General features: G+C 39.9%; 1 protein-coding gene across 1 annotated transcript in view; it reads right to left on the reverse strand.

The window, feature by feature from the left end:
- The window catches only part of LOC126391882 (zinc finger protein 236-like), a 65,391-nt gene extending 55,581 nt beyond the window's left edge, over positions 1 to 9,810 (reverse strand). Inside the window, exons 1-5 of the mRNA XM_050046858.1 lie at positions 9,729 to 9,810; positions 7,624 to 7,763; positions 3,691 to 3,855; positions 3,396 to 3,574; positions 1,055 to 1,185 (exon numbers count right to left, since the gene is read on the reverse strand). Of these exons, the coding sequence (XP_049902815.1) occupies positions 1,055 to 1,185; positions 3,396 to 3,574; positions 3,691 to 3,855; positions 7,624 to 7,763; positions 9,729 to 9,780 (667 nt within the window). The 5' untranslated portion in view covers positions 9,781 to 9,810. The remainder of the gene's footprint in view (positions 1 to 1,054; positions 1,186 to 3,395; positions 3,575 to 3,690; positions 3,856 to 7,623; positions 7,764 to 9,728) is intronic.
- Positions 9,811 to 16,501: the final 6,691 nt, after the last annotated feature.

The following is a 16,501-nucleotide window of genomic DNA, read 5'->3' on the forward strand; positions in this document are numbered from 1 at the left end:
ATAAAAGTTAAAAAGTAAAAATTAGGGGTAAATACTGGGGGCTTCTTCATGTTATCCTCATTACTCCTCTCTGATGTTAAATTCACATTACTTTAAGCAGCTATTGAGGCTGGTTACAGCATTTTATTATTATACATTTGGATCAGTGAATTATTGTGACTCTTTTCAAAGACAAGAATTTAATTTGTATTTTTTTCCAAAAACAATGTTGTTTCTTTATTAATTCAACAAAATTTAACAACAAACTAATTTAGCAAGATACTGTAAATCTTGCTCTTTACACAAATCAGATCTATATCATCATGTTTGACTTTATTTTACAGGGATTTAACACATTTAGACAAAAGAAAGACACATGATGCCCCGGACTTATTTTACAGCAATTCATCCTAAAATATAAACCACACGAAAATAACGTTTTGTGCCAGTATGACGATGTAATATTGTTACCATAGCTCCAACATCTCTGGTATTAGTGTGAATAAAACTGACTCAAATACAATCTTGTACCCTTTTTTTTTTTTTTTTTTTTTTACTGTTCTGTGCGTCAGAGAGAGTGAGGCATAGTGTGTGTGTGTGTGTGTGTGTGTGTGTGTGTGTGTGTGCGTGTGCGTTCTCCCAAAATGACTCCTAACCTCATCAGCTTAAGGGCTGTTTGAGATTCAAAGCACAGAGGAATTAACTCCATCCACCATTAGTCATCCAGCCAGCCAGGCAACCAAACACATTAACATGTGGATGATGTTTAAACAACATGTGGGTGGAAGCTACCGGCAACATTACCTAAACACAGTTGCCTGAACTAGGGAGTATTTATTAATATTGAAATTTAACCCACACATCATCATCTCTGCATGACAGATGAGTGATGAACCGAACTGAGGTGTAAACAAGCCCCCCAGAAATGGAGGGTAAACAGCTCAGGAGTTGGTGGCGTTGTGTCATGGGGTCAGTTAATCGAGGCAAACTCAGTTCCTCTGAGCAAGAATCATTAAATGGACATTAGATCTCCGTAAACTAAACATATCATCTCATTTCCGTGCTTTTCACCCACCTGTGTGTATTCGTATGTGCCTAACAAGCTGGCTGGGCTTTTTGAAAGCCTTCCCACAGTGATGGCAGTTGTTTGTGAACCCACTGCGGTCAATGTTTTTCTTGTAGTTTCTGGTACTAGAGCTGAGTGGCCTGCGGAAAGAGTAAACACAAAAAATGTCAAGTTGGTTTTACATAGGTCAAAACTCCAGCAAATTTTGTAGTATACAGAACAACTCTACTGCAAGACAAACACGGATCAGCTTGTGGCCTTCATTAGGCAGAGTCATTATGAAGCACATGACAAACATTTAAATCAGTGGTTCTCAACCAGGGGTCCAGGAACACCAATGGATCCTTGAGGGAATTCCAGGGGGTCCCAAGAAATGGTAATTCACCATAGAAGTGAGCCAAATGTAATTGCCAAAGTGAAAGTCATAAGCATAGGTGCCTGCGGTAAAGTAGGCCGTGGCAGTATGCACCCTCCAAAAGCAAAGGTTGCAATCATAAAACGGAAAGACTATAAGGCAGTTATGACTAAAGCAGGAAGTACCATGACATTTCCACCATAAATTGATGCAGAAAAGGGACTAGTTGTTACATTAAGAATCACCAGAATGCAGGAAATGAAGGTTCTGATGTTCAAAATTTTCTTGGGAGGGACCCCGAGACCCTCCAGTAAATATCTGCGCCTTCAAATGTTGAGAAAAAAAACCTACACCCTTGTCAAAAACAGTGACTATTCTGATCACAGGTTTCACTTCCTCCATAACGACCTCCTCAACCGTAGTTAATAACTAAATCTGGTTTTAATCATATCTAACAACTCAAATATTCTCAGACCGAGGTCCCTGAAGTGAGATCATTTCAAATTGGAGTCCTTGACCTAATTTCTACCAATTTAAAGGTCCTTGACACAAAAAAGGTTGAGAAACACTGATTTAAATAAAGTAGGCAGAAAGCAGAAATAAAGTTGGTTTAACATACCACAAGCTCACAGAGGATCATCAAAATTACCATAATACAGATTTTATCATTCAGTGTTTTGTTGCATTTGAACCTCGTAGGATTCCATTTTTTTTTAATGTTTGTGCAATATGCAAAAACAAATTATTCTCATGACTGGGTGCACTCTACGTACAAATCTTTTTTGTGTCTCGTAGCATTTCCCCCCCCATGAAACAGCCCTAGTTTGCAATTGCAGCAACAGAAAGAATTTCACTCGGAGAAAACACATTAAAAAGTACTCATTTTGGTGCATACTAGACATTAGGGAGTCACTGCGCAGTCAGCTCATAGTCTGGTATCATAGTTTTAATAACGTTAGTAGGAAAATAAATTATGAAAGAACAAAACAACTCACATAACGTGATGCTTTTTTTTAATAATGTTTTTTATCCCCCTTTTTGCGGATTTGAACTGAGGTGAAGGTAAATCTACAAGAGCTTCAGTTAGAGTTACTATATAATATGATCCTTTTTTTAGTTTCACAATGCACATATTGGTGTTTTTTATAGTGAAATTTGTGCCACAACATATAGTCACATGCCCTATTTGTACACTATGTCTCTTTGACACCCGGTCATGTCAATTGTTTGGGTGCTGTTTGTCCTTCTTGCATGTCTGCAATACTAAGAGCTATTTTTGTTTTGTTGCTTCAGATCAAACCACATCTATAATTTCCACACAAGCATTTTTGAGTTGATAAAGCAATAAATGCTTTTTTTGGATCATCCCACGCTTTTACTGTTGTTGCTGCTGCTGCTGCTGCAAGGCTGTTTTTTGACCTTGGTTCTAATGTTTTGCCTTCCAATGAAAGTAGTCTACAGAGGGTTTGCACACAGCCCTGAGGACTGCTGCCCTTGTATAGGCCGTGTAACAGCCTGTTATGTGCATTGAATATTATGAGAATGAAACTCCAGCTCTCTGTTAAATGCCATGGCATGTCCTCATGCAAGCCAATTAAACCTTTTATTGATGGAGGTTTATTCCTGACCACAGCTTGAGACTTGTCACCACTAAAATAACCAGAAATATAATCCATAGAAAGTACTGTTGTCTCTTGATAGTCTAACTGTGGTTTCAGATGCTCCTCCATTTCCATGACGTACTGAACACTGCCTTCTTGTTGCCTCATTTGGCATAAAAATTGGAAAATAAAATGAGATGTAAAACACTGAATGTGGGCAGCTAGAACCCCTGAATATCATTATCACAGTGGTTAGACTGTAAATTGTCTAGAACATGATCCTCATAGTTCTGTCTGATAGCTGCTGGACTCATTTTACACTTTTTAAGTTCAAGCTGTTTTTCCGCCTGACTCAGTCAAATGAAATAAATTAGCATCTGCAGCCCGGCCTGACCTCATCTTGATGTGACACTTCATGTGCTCCTTCAAGTGTGCAGACGTCTTGAACTCCTTGTCGCAGGTCTTGCAGGTGTAGACCTTGATGCCCGACAGCTCCTTGCGGTGCTCCTCCAAGTGCAGAGACAGCTGGCTCTGAAGAACAAACTCGTCTCCGCACTCTGCACAGATGAGATTCTGCGGGGTGGGCGGCAAAGGTGGTCGAGAAAACAAACAGAGAGATAAAGTTCTTCCTCACAGATAGTAAATGCAAATCAATAATGGTGTCATGTTTGACTGGTCAAAAGACTAACCTCCTCCTTCTCGTGAAGCATGATGTGAGATTTGAGGCTGGCGATGCGGGAGAACTTTTTATTGCAAACGGGGCAGGTGAAGTCACAGGTCGTGTGTGTGGACTTGTGGAGTGTGAGGTTAAACTCCACGTTAAATGTCTGTGGGCACTGGTCACATCGATGAGGCTGCAAGACAGAGAGAGGAGAAGTTAGAGAAAGTAGTGAATAGTGTAAGTGTAAAATATCTCAGACATCTCCCTCTGCAGTAATGTTCTCACAGCTGTTCATTCTCACTCTTGGTGAAGACAGATAAGGAAATAAAGATTCCCTGTAGCACCTCAATCAATATGCTACCTTAACTGACTTTACCATCTACATCTGCTGTGGACCTGGGAAGCTTTCTCCCCATATTCTCCTCCTGTGCTACTCAAGTGTACCATAGAACCATGGGCACATCTGCAAAGCAACATGTGTGTTAAAACATGATATTTAAACTCATTATCTTATAGGTAATCGTTCATGTGCAGGTAGAGGGAGAAACAGAAAGAGACAGAAAAAGAGAAATATCACAGTAATATACAAGTACAGAACCCCACCAGACAACATTAAAAAAACATTTCCCATGGGTTAGAATGGCCCCAATATTAAATTCCATTTCTATTAGAGGGGCTTACTGACTTAATTTCAGGGTACTTTCTGATTGCAGTGAAGGCCAGGAGCAATACTGACGACGGTGAGTCTTACTCAGAACGGCAGACCCCAAGGCTGCTGCTCTTCAGCCTGGAGAGAGCGCCTATGTAAAGCGAACATAGTGGCCTTGAAAATGAAATGGCCCACAACAGCAGATGCAGCTGCAAATGAAGTGAGGTAGGGTTTTATTATTGACATTTCAAGCTAGAGGAGACTGTCAAGAGAGGAGACCGAAAGACAGACATTTTCTTTGCTTTAACATTACTTGTTAATAGAATGAAGTGAAGAACCTGGCCCCTTAAAGGAGGACGCCACCTGAATTATGAATGTTGATATGATTTTTCCACGGCCTTGGAAGGTTTAAGCACTGTTTGTGAAAATTACCTACTGTCTCTCAAAGCCAGAGACCAAGTCTCAAACTTGTGATGTCATCAAGTATAAAGTCTGAAGCTGCTCCATGGACAGACCCAGGATTTTACAGACCCCCAAAAAGTTTGTTTTTATACCCAAATGAGCTTTATTCTACTGTATTGTTCTCGGTTCTGAAACAGAAAATGTACCCATATACTTAGAACATACCCCTGGGTGCTCTTAGCATCAACTAGAACACTGGTTCCCAGCCTGGGGGTCCTGACCCCAACAGGTGTCACCAATGTTTTACAGGGGCTTGCAAGGCCTTTTTGATTTTAAAGGTGTAAGAAAATTTTCTAAAAATATAAACAGTAAGCCTTTGCCTCAGCATTTCATTCAGTTCTGTGAATAAAACTAAATGATTATTTTTAACCTTTGCTTATTATTCAAGACAGCAACTTCAAATAAATCTTATTGGATAAGCGTACAAAGACCTAATCACAAGCTATATTCACAAAGCCTTCATTGTTTGCTAAACAGCCTCATTCTGCATTAGAAAAGTATGCAGGTGAAACAACCAAAGAGTTGACAGAATAATGGCCATGTGTCAGGGAGAAGAAAACATTGAATTTCACAAAAAAACGAAGCCTATTAAGCATGAATCAGCACTAATAACTTTAAAAATACATAATACAGACAAAGTATTATAAAAAAGTTTTCCAAAATATCTGGAAAACTCATCTCTGACGCAGTTTTCACAAAAAATAACCTGCTCAAAATGCAATACAGAATTGTTTGTGTTTTCTCATATTTTTTGGACTATCTTAGACCCAAGGAATAACATGTATGAATTATGAAAATGGCATAGTTCCCTTTTACATGTCTGTCATTAAGTGTGTAATGTGTGCATGTGTATGTGTGTGTTTGCAAGAGGAAGTAAGAGAGACAGGGAGACAGTACATGAGTGCAGATGGATCTTACAATGGATCTGTACAATTCCTAAAACAAAAAACACTGGTTGCCCTTTGGAGGATAAAGTACTCACACAAGTTAACCCTGCCGTACTCGGCCCAAGAGTGGCCACTAAAGAGTTGAAACACATCATTGTATGTCCTTGATGGGCAGTAAGGTACTTCACACAGTATCTTAACACAAGATTATTTTTTACATATTACAAAGCATGATTAGCAGAACCCTCTGACTCATCTGGTGACTCAGTAGATGCTAAATTGAAGATTAATGTTTTTGAGTGAGTGCAATATGTATTTTAGGATTTTCCTATGTAGGGCAGTCAAATATGGCAGGAGGGAATGGAAATTCAAACAAATAACCACTGAAACCGCTTTTCTATTACTGTCCAGGAAGCACTGCAGCAGAGGAAGCTGCAGCTACAGAAGGGGGAGGGCTAATATTTGCTATGCTATTTAAAACTGTTATTGGGCACCATAGAGGAAGAAAGACTCCAGCCAAGGAGGTGGGGTTGGATTAAGCAACCTTGGCTCTTTTAAGCAAATTTTTATAGTTCTGCTTTAACTGTGCTGCACCCCCACCACAACAAAAAGACCAATAATGCTTTGCAACAAAGCAAATGCTTTTCCCCTGAGATAGCTCACAGCTGATCCACTCAAGTACATTATGACTGAAGCAACCATTCACAAGGTATCTTCCATACTGATCTCCTTTCATCTGGGAGTCAGACTGTGCCATTGCAGATCAACAATAGTTTCCACTGTTTCAAAGTTCAGGAGCAGAGAACATGCTGTGCTTTTCCACTCCATTGCTCTCCAGATATAGCACAAGACATGTCTGAAACAGTCGAGCATCAAGTCTTATTTAGCAGCCCTTTATTTAATCAACTCAGCTGAGGCTATGCTCATTTACATCTTCAGTATTAGCAAACACCCTACTAACTGAAAACATGTGGTGATGCAGAATGCTGTGGCTCTAATGTAATGTCGCATAAGGACAAGTAATTAACCCCAGATGTGTTCTGTATGACGAAAATACAGGGGGATGCCCATGCTAGTGGTAAGAGCACATTCCAGAAGCTGTGGAAGCAGCTGGCACTAAACACTGTGATCGGAAGTTGAGACCTGCGCTGAATCTGTCCAATATAATCAACAATTGCATCTATGGCAGCTTTAAACTTCCACATTGTGAAAAATCATCTGAGCTGAAAAATCCAGGACACCTCCAGCTTTTGACGGTAAGCCACAAGCTTGGCCCAAATCCGACCTGTAGCTGGTGCATTGTTATCTACTACAGCAGGTTAGTTCACCTCATCATCTGCACCAAACTCAGCTGGAGGTGTCAGGTGGAGAGTTTACTCTCTTCCCACAAACTGTTGAGTTTTTGTTGTGCTTTGTGAAGGTGGCCCACAATGGTTAACTACCTCAGATGAAGCTTACTGCTCCTGTAAGGGCTTGAATGCTCTCACCTCATACCTCCATCACAGCTGCACTGTGACAACTGCTCTGGTATGTCCTGCGATGCCTGGCTCAGCATTATATCACAGCATCTCCCTGAACTTCTGGTTGCCTGACATATCAAATGTGAGCCTTATTGAGGAAAACTGAAGGTCAAAAAAATGAATTCCAGAATATTCCTGCATTGGGGCTGTAAACAGCACCGGGAATGCCATTATGCAATTACGTAATAAAATATTTAGTTTCACAAATCATGTCTGAAATGTTATTACTATCAGAACTATAAAAGAACTACTCTACTAGCTATGAGAAGGCTGACAATAATAAGAAAGAAATGTGTGGGATTGTGACAAGAATACAAATACATGTGATTATGATACAGAGCAAGCATACTCTTCCAACATAGTCTGGATAAATAAAGGATAAAAAAATGTGATGTGAAAACTAGTTATGGCTATCACTGTCTACACTTATGTGCTGCGTTTACCTTATCGTTGATCTCATGTTCGCGGAGATGCTTCTGCAGCTGGCTCTCAGTCGTAAAGATCTGGGAGCATATTGTGCACTTCTTGTCCTTGAGCTCTCCATCGCTGAAACTGTCCGCCTTATTGTCACTGGGATCTGCATCTGATCAAGCACAAGAGAGAACGCTTCAGTACCTAAGTTTGGTCCAAGAGGTTTTCTGATGAAACGAACAGCTGACGTGCATGGTACGGCGCATTTGCTACTTCCATTTCAGTGGCTTTATATTATGATGGATATTGATGTGATAGCATACTAAGGACACACGCACTCACTGTGACTGGGCATCTATGTGAACTAAACTCAGTGTATCTCAAAGTGGGGTACTTAGGAAGTTTCAAAATTAAGTGGAATAGGCTAGTTTCAATATGAAGTAATATTCCCCGCCCCCCCCCCCCCCCCCCCCCAAATTAGCTGTTGCCTTGGAAACAACTAGCTGGGATCCACATAATGTATTAGTAAAATTGTACAGTGCAAAACTGGACAGAATCTGTTCAGTATTGATCTGTTACTGAAGGCTAGCAATCATGGATGGATTACTAAACAGGCCTACTGGGTACAGGCCCAGGGACCCAAAGTGTCAGGGCCCTTCACTGCAAAATGCCACTCAAATTAACATGTACTGACCAGAAATATATTCAAAACAGAAAAGGGGTAAATGAACCACCACAAGCAGACACAAAATGTCCTCGGAGACACACAACCAAAAAAAGAGATGCACGGCGACTACAAATAGACACAAAACAACATCAACAAGAACAGCAAAAGACACAAAATCTGTGTTTCTTGCTCCAGTGTCTGAGAGGTGGTGGGGCCTTTTGCTTGAAAGTGCTACAGGCTCAATGTCTCATAAACTGCCTGTTCTGGCAATGATCACAGCTAACTGTGACAGCAATAGTTCTGAATTGAGCCTGCTGGTAATTTACAGATATTTAGTATTTTTGAAGTTTCACTATTTAAAACAAAAATATAGCAATAGCCCTCAATGGATGGAAACTAATTTAAGACTATCACACCCACTATAATAGCAGACTCTACTGTATTTTACAATACATTCATCTATGTTCAAAAACAGCACCTCTAAATTTAAGGTCTGAGTATATTGTGGAAGTTGCCTGATGAAATACTTTTTCAAATATTTTTACTCTCTTAGCTCGCGTTAACAGGTGCATTTGCAGACTTATGTAAAGAACGTTTGTGTGAAATAATGTCTGTGAACCTGCTGTGTATTTTTGACATAGATATTCAACAGTTTGGTTGCACACGCCCATCTTGGCTGTCACAGTCGCAGACGCTGCTGGGACAGTATGTGACTGATGTATAGGAAATTAACAGCATGTGAATTTCAATGTATTGTTAATGTCAAGCAGTTTTGTTCCTCATGTAAACCAGCTTACATCCATCTGCGATATCGTGTGTTTAACCTACCACTGAAGTTATCGAACTAACATGACAACATAACGAAGACAAAAATTATACAGTAACGTTACTCCGATGATGCCACCAAAATGTCAGCACACTAACATTACAACCACGACACATTCCTATTTCAACACTTGTTTAGAGTCGTGTCGATACGTGAATGTGACAACCTGCTCTGTTTAACGTTTTCACAACTGATCCATCAGCAGCTACACAGCCTCGCCACAGTGCCTCACGGGATCAAAATAACAATGGCCAACATATCGGCGTTAGCCTAAAAGCTAACGGTAGCAAAGCAAGCTAGTTAGCAACAACAAGCTAACGTCGAAATATTAATAAACAAAGATTAATAGTAAAAACCGCACATTAACTGCCACTACACGAGACCGCGGTTCTTCCCCTCGTGGACACCAATTTAGACTGGAAGCCAATAAGAAGAGCCACCGAAACGTTATTAATATCATTCCGCCTCAATCACTCCTTCGCCGCACAAAGCAAAGCCCACCCGCAATACTATATCCGGGGACTATATACACTACATTGAAGTGTTATTATATAAGACACAGAGATGTTTGAGCAAGTAATAGCACGTTATTTGGATAGCCCATAATCTGTATTTTTTATTCGTTGCATTTTGGTACTTGTTACCTGTTTCGTCGCTGCTTTTAACTCTCAGTTTGCGAGGCCGGCCCCGCGGCATAGTTCCAGTACTCAGGGCGGGTGTGCTGTGAACGATTTGCTTTTCAAAATGGCGACTCGGTCATCTGTAGACAGCATCGTACCCATGAAGACACACAGCTGCATGGAGTAGGGAGACATCTACCGTTTGCTTCATTGTACATACACCTTCAGGTAGACACAAAAACATCCATTTTTTGTTTTACTAATAATGGAGTGAGCGTCTTAATAACTATGAATAAATAATAAATAAAATCTATTTTTAGAATATACACCTTAAGTGCCAGTTTAAGTCTGTCATTTTATAGGCTACTTTTAATTTATTGTAGGCTTAAATACCCTACACCTATCTTGAAAATATAAGAATTTAGAACATGTGTATATATATATATATACATATATATATATATATATATATATATATATTTACACACACACACACATATATATATATATATATATATACATACAGAGAGAGAGAGAGAGAGAGAGAGACTATACACACACACAGACAGACACGCGCACATATATGATACATGATCTAACCCGNAACCGACTTGTTCCCGCCCTTTTTCCTTTGAGTAAACTTATGACCTCTGACTAAATTACATATTTTATGGAAATTCCATATTATACTCTATTCAAGTGATAAATTGTACAATTAATTAATAAAATGAAATTAATAATTTTGTGTAAAATGTGCAATTTTAATGAATTTTGAGCAGGTTATTTCCTGTGAATATTGCATCAGAGATTAGTTTTTCACTTTTAATATGAATGTCTGTATTTCAGAACTTTTAATATGAATGTCTGCATTATGTTTGTTTGTTTTTTCGCTTGTTTGTTTTTTATCAGTCCTACATACATGTGAGTAATTTAGTGTTTTCCTCCATCTTTTGCTAAGCCATTTCTCTATTAGCTATTTGGCTGTCTAACAGAGGATGAGGATGCGTGAAGACACTGTGTATATAGCTTGTGTTTAGGTTTCCATCATGCCCCATGAGATTTTTTTTATTTTATTTTATATCTTGATAATCTAAGTTTTGAAAATAAAAGTTTAATTTAGTTTTCTTCTCAGAAATTGATGAATTGCTGAGATATTGGCCTATTTGTGTGTGTATACATATTCTTACACAATCAAGAAGGCCTTGCGACCTCCCGTGAAGTTCCCAACCACTGATCTAGATGGCACCTGTAGCTGTAGCCCACTGTATGTACAGCCTCGGGGGCCCTGAAGGCTCTATTTGTTGTTTTGTGGTAGGCTAATATAACTTATAACAGATTGTTTGGTGCTATGCACCACTAAAGCACATAAGTGAAATGATAAAGCCCTATAGGCAGGTACTGCATTATTACCTGCTCTGACCACCATATGTTAAATTCACTCAGCACATACACATATTCCTGAATGATTTTCTGTTATTGGGAATTAATAGGGGCCCGTAGCTCAGTTTTGCCCCATGACCCTCCAACAGGTTAATCTGGCCATGTCTAGGCTACAAAAGTAAATCATGTTCGAAAGTGAGCATAAAAAAGCCACACAATAAAGGGAACAAACAAATGAAATGAAAAAAGATAATTAATAAAAGAAATGAATAAAAGGTAATTTGATCCTATTGATCTTCTTCTTAACTATCTTTTTGACTCCTTACTACCGCTACCCAGGCCACACACACTCACACACACCCATCCAATAAACCAGATTAAGGAGCCATTGTCATAGATATCACTGATGAAAAAGAACTATCAGGGGATATCATGAATGTCTCAACATAATCATACATTTTCTGCAGGAAATATAATATCATATATTGTAAAGTATTTAAATTTGTTCTATTTACTTAATTACTTTATTTAAACTGGCGAGACAGTAAGTTGATACCTATGAGTATTAGAAACACGCTAATTCCTGAGAGGAACAGGACACTTCTGGTGGTACTATAGGAGGAAAACCATTGCAAAGTATGTTAAACTCAGTATTGACTGCCTCCTGGTGTACCTGTAGAAATAGAAATATCACTGACACCATAGGAAATACAAAACACCATAAAATACTGTATGATAAACTCACCCACTACACAGTTTAAGTCCCTCAGGAGTGTCAGGCATAAAAATATCATAAAGTGTGATATGTTAGTTTTGCACTCACAACTGAGTGCCATAGACAATAACATATTGATTTTTCAGTAGTGTATGAGGCGTGTTGTAAAATGACTTTACTGCCCAGTAACACCAGCAGAGGGAGGCAATGAGTTACGAATGCTCTTGTATCATTTATGGGCCAATAATCCTGGAGATGCCAACAAGCTGACTCTGCTGGTATTCCTGTTTAGGAGTGTCCTGCTTATCTCAACTGCCTAAAAGACTGTTTTACTCAAATATTCTCTGGTTCTGAATGAGTTAATGGCGCCCAGCTAACTGGTATACTCCTGTGATAAACATCCTACCTTACACTTGAAACTGATCTTAAATTCCAACTGAAAGACTCACAGGCAGCTCACACACCCACACACACAAATGCACATGGGGTGACTTTGATGTTTAAGACTGGTTTCATGCCTCATTTTATTTTAAATGCTTTTCCTTGGGTGTTCATAATCTGCTGTTGGTATTAATAACATCTCTTTCATAGAGTAAATTCAGAAGGACAGGAAGTCAAGAGAATGTATGGTTTAATTGATACAGATCCGCACTGTAATATAGAATACAGACCATTAGGAACTGAAGCACTCTGTGCATTCATTTGTGTAGGTTAATTGCTCTATTATGTTAGTGACCAAATACATTATGATCATGCCACTTGTGGATTATCATGAGTTTTTGGATCACTGAAAACAAAAGCGTCAGGGAGTTTGTGTTACTGTTTGTCACATTAGAAGATTTTACTTCAGCCTGACCTCAGATCTGTCATTAAAAATGTCCACTCCAAGCTACAGCATCTGCAAATGTGATGTTGTGTCGCATTATCATTCACTCCCTGCTGATTACCATGAAATGACATTGACTGAAACCTGTATGTTTCATCTGATGGACCCAAAGTTACTGTTTATTGGCACATCCACAAGTGATGTTTCAGGCTAATGCTCTTCTTCAGACTTGTGCCAATAAATTGCACTTAAGGGAGCTACAGTGTGCGGACCTTTGTTCATGTTTTCATTGCTGTCTTCTATTGGTGTTTAGATGTGTGCGACTGCAATGCATTGTTTTTCTAAGAGATAGTGATCCCACTGTTATCAAGATAGATAGATAGATAGATAGATAGATAGATAGATAGATAGATATTTGTTAGTCCTTTCAGAAATTCATCATGTACCATACAGCAATGACACGGCAACGGCACCAAAAAACCAACATCAACACCTCGCCATTATCATAGACCTGTTCACTTCCTGTCATTGAAGCACTCTACATAAGGTGCAACATCCTCACACACAGAGGTTCAGTCATTTTTGTTTGCAGTTAAACTTTCACATAGTTTCATTGAAAAAAACAATTTTCCATTTCACATGATTCCACAACTTAAACTGGGACAATTGTTTGGTGAGCTAGAAGACGTCTGACTTCAAATATTCCATGCAGAATACTGCATCCTGAATTTGATACTACATATAACACATGAGGGGTTTAGGGGGAAATTTTTAAGCAGAGTTTCCTTCACTCTGGTCATTTTTTTTAATGCACCACTTTGTGCATTTTCTGCATCAATATATGGTGTCTTTAACTTTGTCTGAACAAAAGTCCTCTGCTACTTTCATGTTCTTACTGGGGAGGGACAAATGCACATTTTGCATGTCTATGTCATCCCCCAAAATCTCCGCCTATGTACACGTGCCATATACTGCAGTTGGTAGTTGCGTGTAGCTAGGGTAGTGTAAGTAAATGTAGCAAACAATTAAGGAGTTGAGTACGCAATTTATGTCCAGATTTAAATTAAATGGGAGCAATATAAGAGTAATGGTGCCGTCTCTGAACAAAGGAAAATGCACCACCCAGTCCTGATGTTTTTAAAAACAAAACAAAAAAGAGTGTTTGACCACCTAAAAATGTTCAAAAATCCCACATACACACAAACACACACCAGGATTATGTGCAACTTAAACATATAATCATGCCCATAAATAGATGCCCATCTGTTGTGTGGATGTATCTTTAGCTGGACGTAAATCATACTGTATATGAGCCTCATTGCCTCAGCAACATTTTTCCCTGATACAGGCCTACAGGTGGAAAGCCGTGACTCTTTGCTGTGTTTTTCTTTGTTTCTAAAAACGGGAAGTCAGCCCCTGTGACTTTTAGTGAATAAGCAACCAACCAAATGCATGTTCATTGTGTAAGAACATCTGTTCCTGCCAGGCCGCCAGTTACGCTGCCTGTCCCCTCGCGGCTGCACAGGCCACTGATCTCACCACTGAAAACAAAAGACTGGACATCACTCTGACCTTGTGGGATTGTCCACGCCCCTCTTTCCTCCCTCTCCTTTTCTTTTTGCTCTGCGGTCTGCTCTCTTCCCTCTCACCGCAGTCAAGAGGAGAGCGATCAATCATTAAAATTGTCATGGGCTCTGGGAGTAGGATTGTCAGGAAGTGCACCTCTGTAGGAAACATGCTAAACTCATGTTGTGGAAAACATGCTGCGAGGGAGGGAGAGAGAGAGAGAGAGAGTGAGGGAGCTGTCGTTGTTGAGTCACATCTCCAGCCTTGTCATTCATGCTAACAAGCCTCACCAACAGCACTGACATCAATGATACTGGCTGCGCTTTTCCACAGACTAGGCTAGACATGAGTCAGACTTGAAAATGCGGTGCTTGTTTGCAGCACTTTGCAGATGAGGTATCTGGTTGAAAAACTCCTGTGCAATCAGAAGCTTCTACTGCAATTTAATGACACCAGACTCACAGCTAGAACAGGACCAACCATTGCCTGGAGGGTGTCCTTGCTGATATTGGCTTGTACGTTCCCCTTTTCAAACCGGGACATTGTTGTCTGCAGATTCACCACCACCTCACGCAGAGGCAGACAAAGCCTAAGTCAGACTCCCATCTCAAACAAAGGATAAATTCAGACACAATATTCTCCATATCTAGCACAAGGCCTGGCTGTAAATTCCTCGATGACGTTGGGGGACGGGTGACAGGTCTCACAATGACCCTTGGAATGACCTTGTTCAGTAACATTTCACATCCTGCCAGTGTGTCTTCTCCCAGGTGTCGGAGGGCACTGTCCGGATCCATGAAACCAATCATTCTTCGGCATCATGGAAACAGCATCTGACAGCCACGGTCGCCATGGGCGTCCTCCCCTGTGACCATCCTCAACAGGGGACCGGGAAGGTAAGGCCACGCTCAGCAACACTCACTGGTCTGCTGGGTCTCTGCTTCAGTAAAGAAGCTTTTGACAATGTAAAAGATTTTTATGTTTTATTTTGAAAATTCACGACATAAACATAAAACACAATGAACCTTTAATGATTGCCGAATATAAAATGTTGCAGCAACAAAAGAGGAGCCAGGGAAAAAATATAGAATATAAATAAGCGAGCAAATGAATATTTAACATCTCACAGGCAGTAATTGACACCAGAATTAATAAGAATTACAATGAGATGTTGTTGACAGCGTGCAGGTTGTGCAAAATAACACACGTAGAGCACAGTGAGAGAGAGAAATTGAGTATGGATTGAGAAAGCAAACATAAATGCACAGTGAGGTGTGTATGCAGACAGTTGAAATATGCACTGCAGAAACATTCTTGTGCTTGATACGCATGTGTGCACAAAGTGTCTCAGTGTGCAGGTGTGTGTTTAAATAACTGCTGTACTACGGAGCTCAAAATAAAGTTAAATAAATGCTGTTAGGTGTGACAGAGTTGGTGTGATAACCATTAGGCTGTATTTCACCCTCGCATTGTTCCACATTGGTTTGTCTCTGCCTACCTTTGTCTTTTGTCTTGTGCAATTCTCTGTCAGCATACTGTGTAGCAGGATGTGGAGATAAGGGAGTTGTTTCTGCATATCTACCGTTTAGTCTCCCACTGGCTGTTACAGGGAAAGGAGGTGGTGGGGGAGAGGAGAGGAAAAAGCATTACCCTAACAAAGCTATGCAGCCAATCAAAGACTTGCACACATTAATTTAAACTAAATGTAAAAAAAAAAAAAATTAAAAAAAGGTAAAGCCCGATTCACGGTCAGCTGTGTTGGAAAGATGAAATAGCATTGCAGGAGTGTTTTGTAATCAATAATGCATGGCTGTCCATCTTCGGAAAAGAGAAAGCCCCTCCGAACACACCAGAGGCATCAGACACTTTTCATTTCATGCTGAAGGTCAGCAGAGCAGCATGGACGTCCCTACAGTGCATAACACAAAAAAATCATTTCTGCATTCACTCCTTCCATACGTATAGATACATGTTTATATACTGACACCAAGGAACACTTTTGATAAACAAGACTTCTCTGATTAAGTGCCGGTAATGTAATCAGGGCTATTCCAAGCTGGTCATGTAATCTGATCACTAATGTAATCTAATCTTTTCAGTAACATGCTTTGGATGAAAAGAAGGGTGGCGCTATAGATTTCAGCCTGCAATTTATAGTGCAATATGGGATACTAAGGTACTGGACACCTATAGGAGCAAGTCATGTACAGGAAACAACACTTGCATTTAGGGGGGGGGGGGGGGGGGGGGTAAGTGCTTTTTTTTTTTTTTATTACCCAGCACATAATTACAAGGCACAACAGGGTAGCA

Source organism: Epinephelus moara, chromosome 6 (genome assembly GCF_006386435.1).
Source record: "Epinephelus moara isolate mb chromosome 6, YSFRI_EMoa_1.0, whole genome shotgun sequence".
In the NCBI taxonomy this organism is placed as follows: domain Eukaryota; kingdom Metazoa; phylum Chordata; class Actinopteri; order Perciformes; family Serranidae; genus Epinephelus; species Epinephelus moara.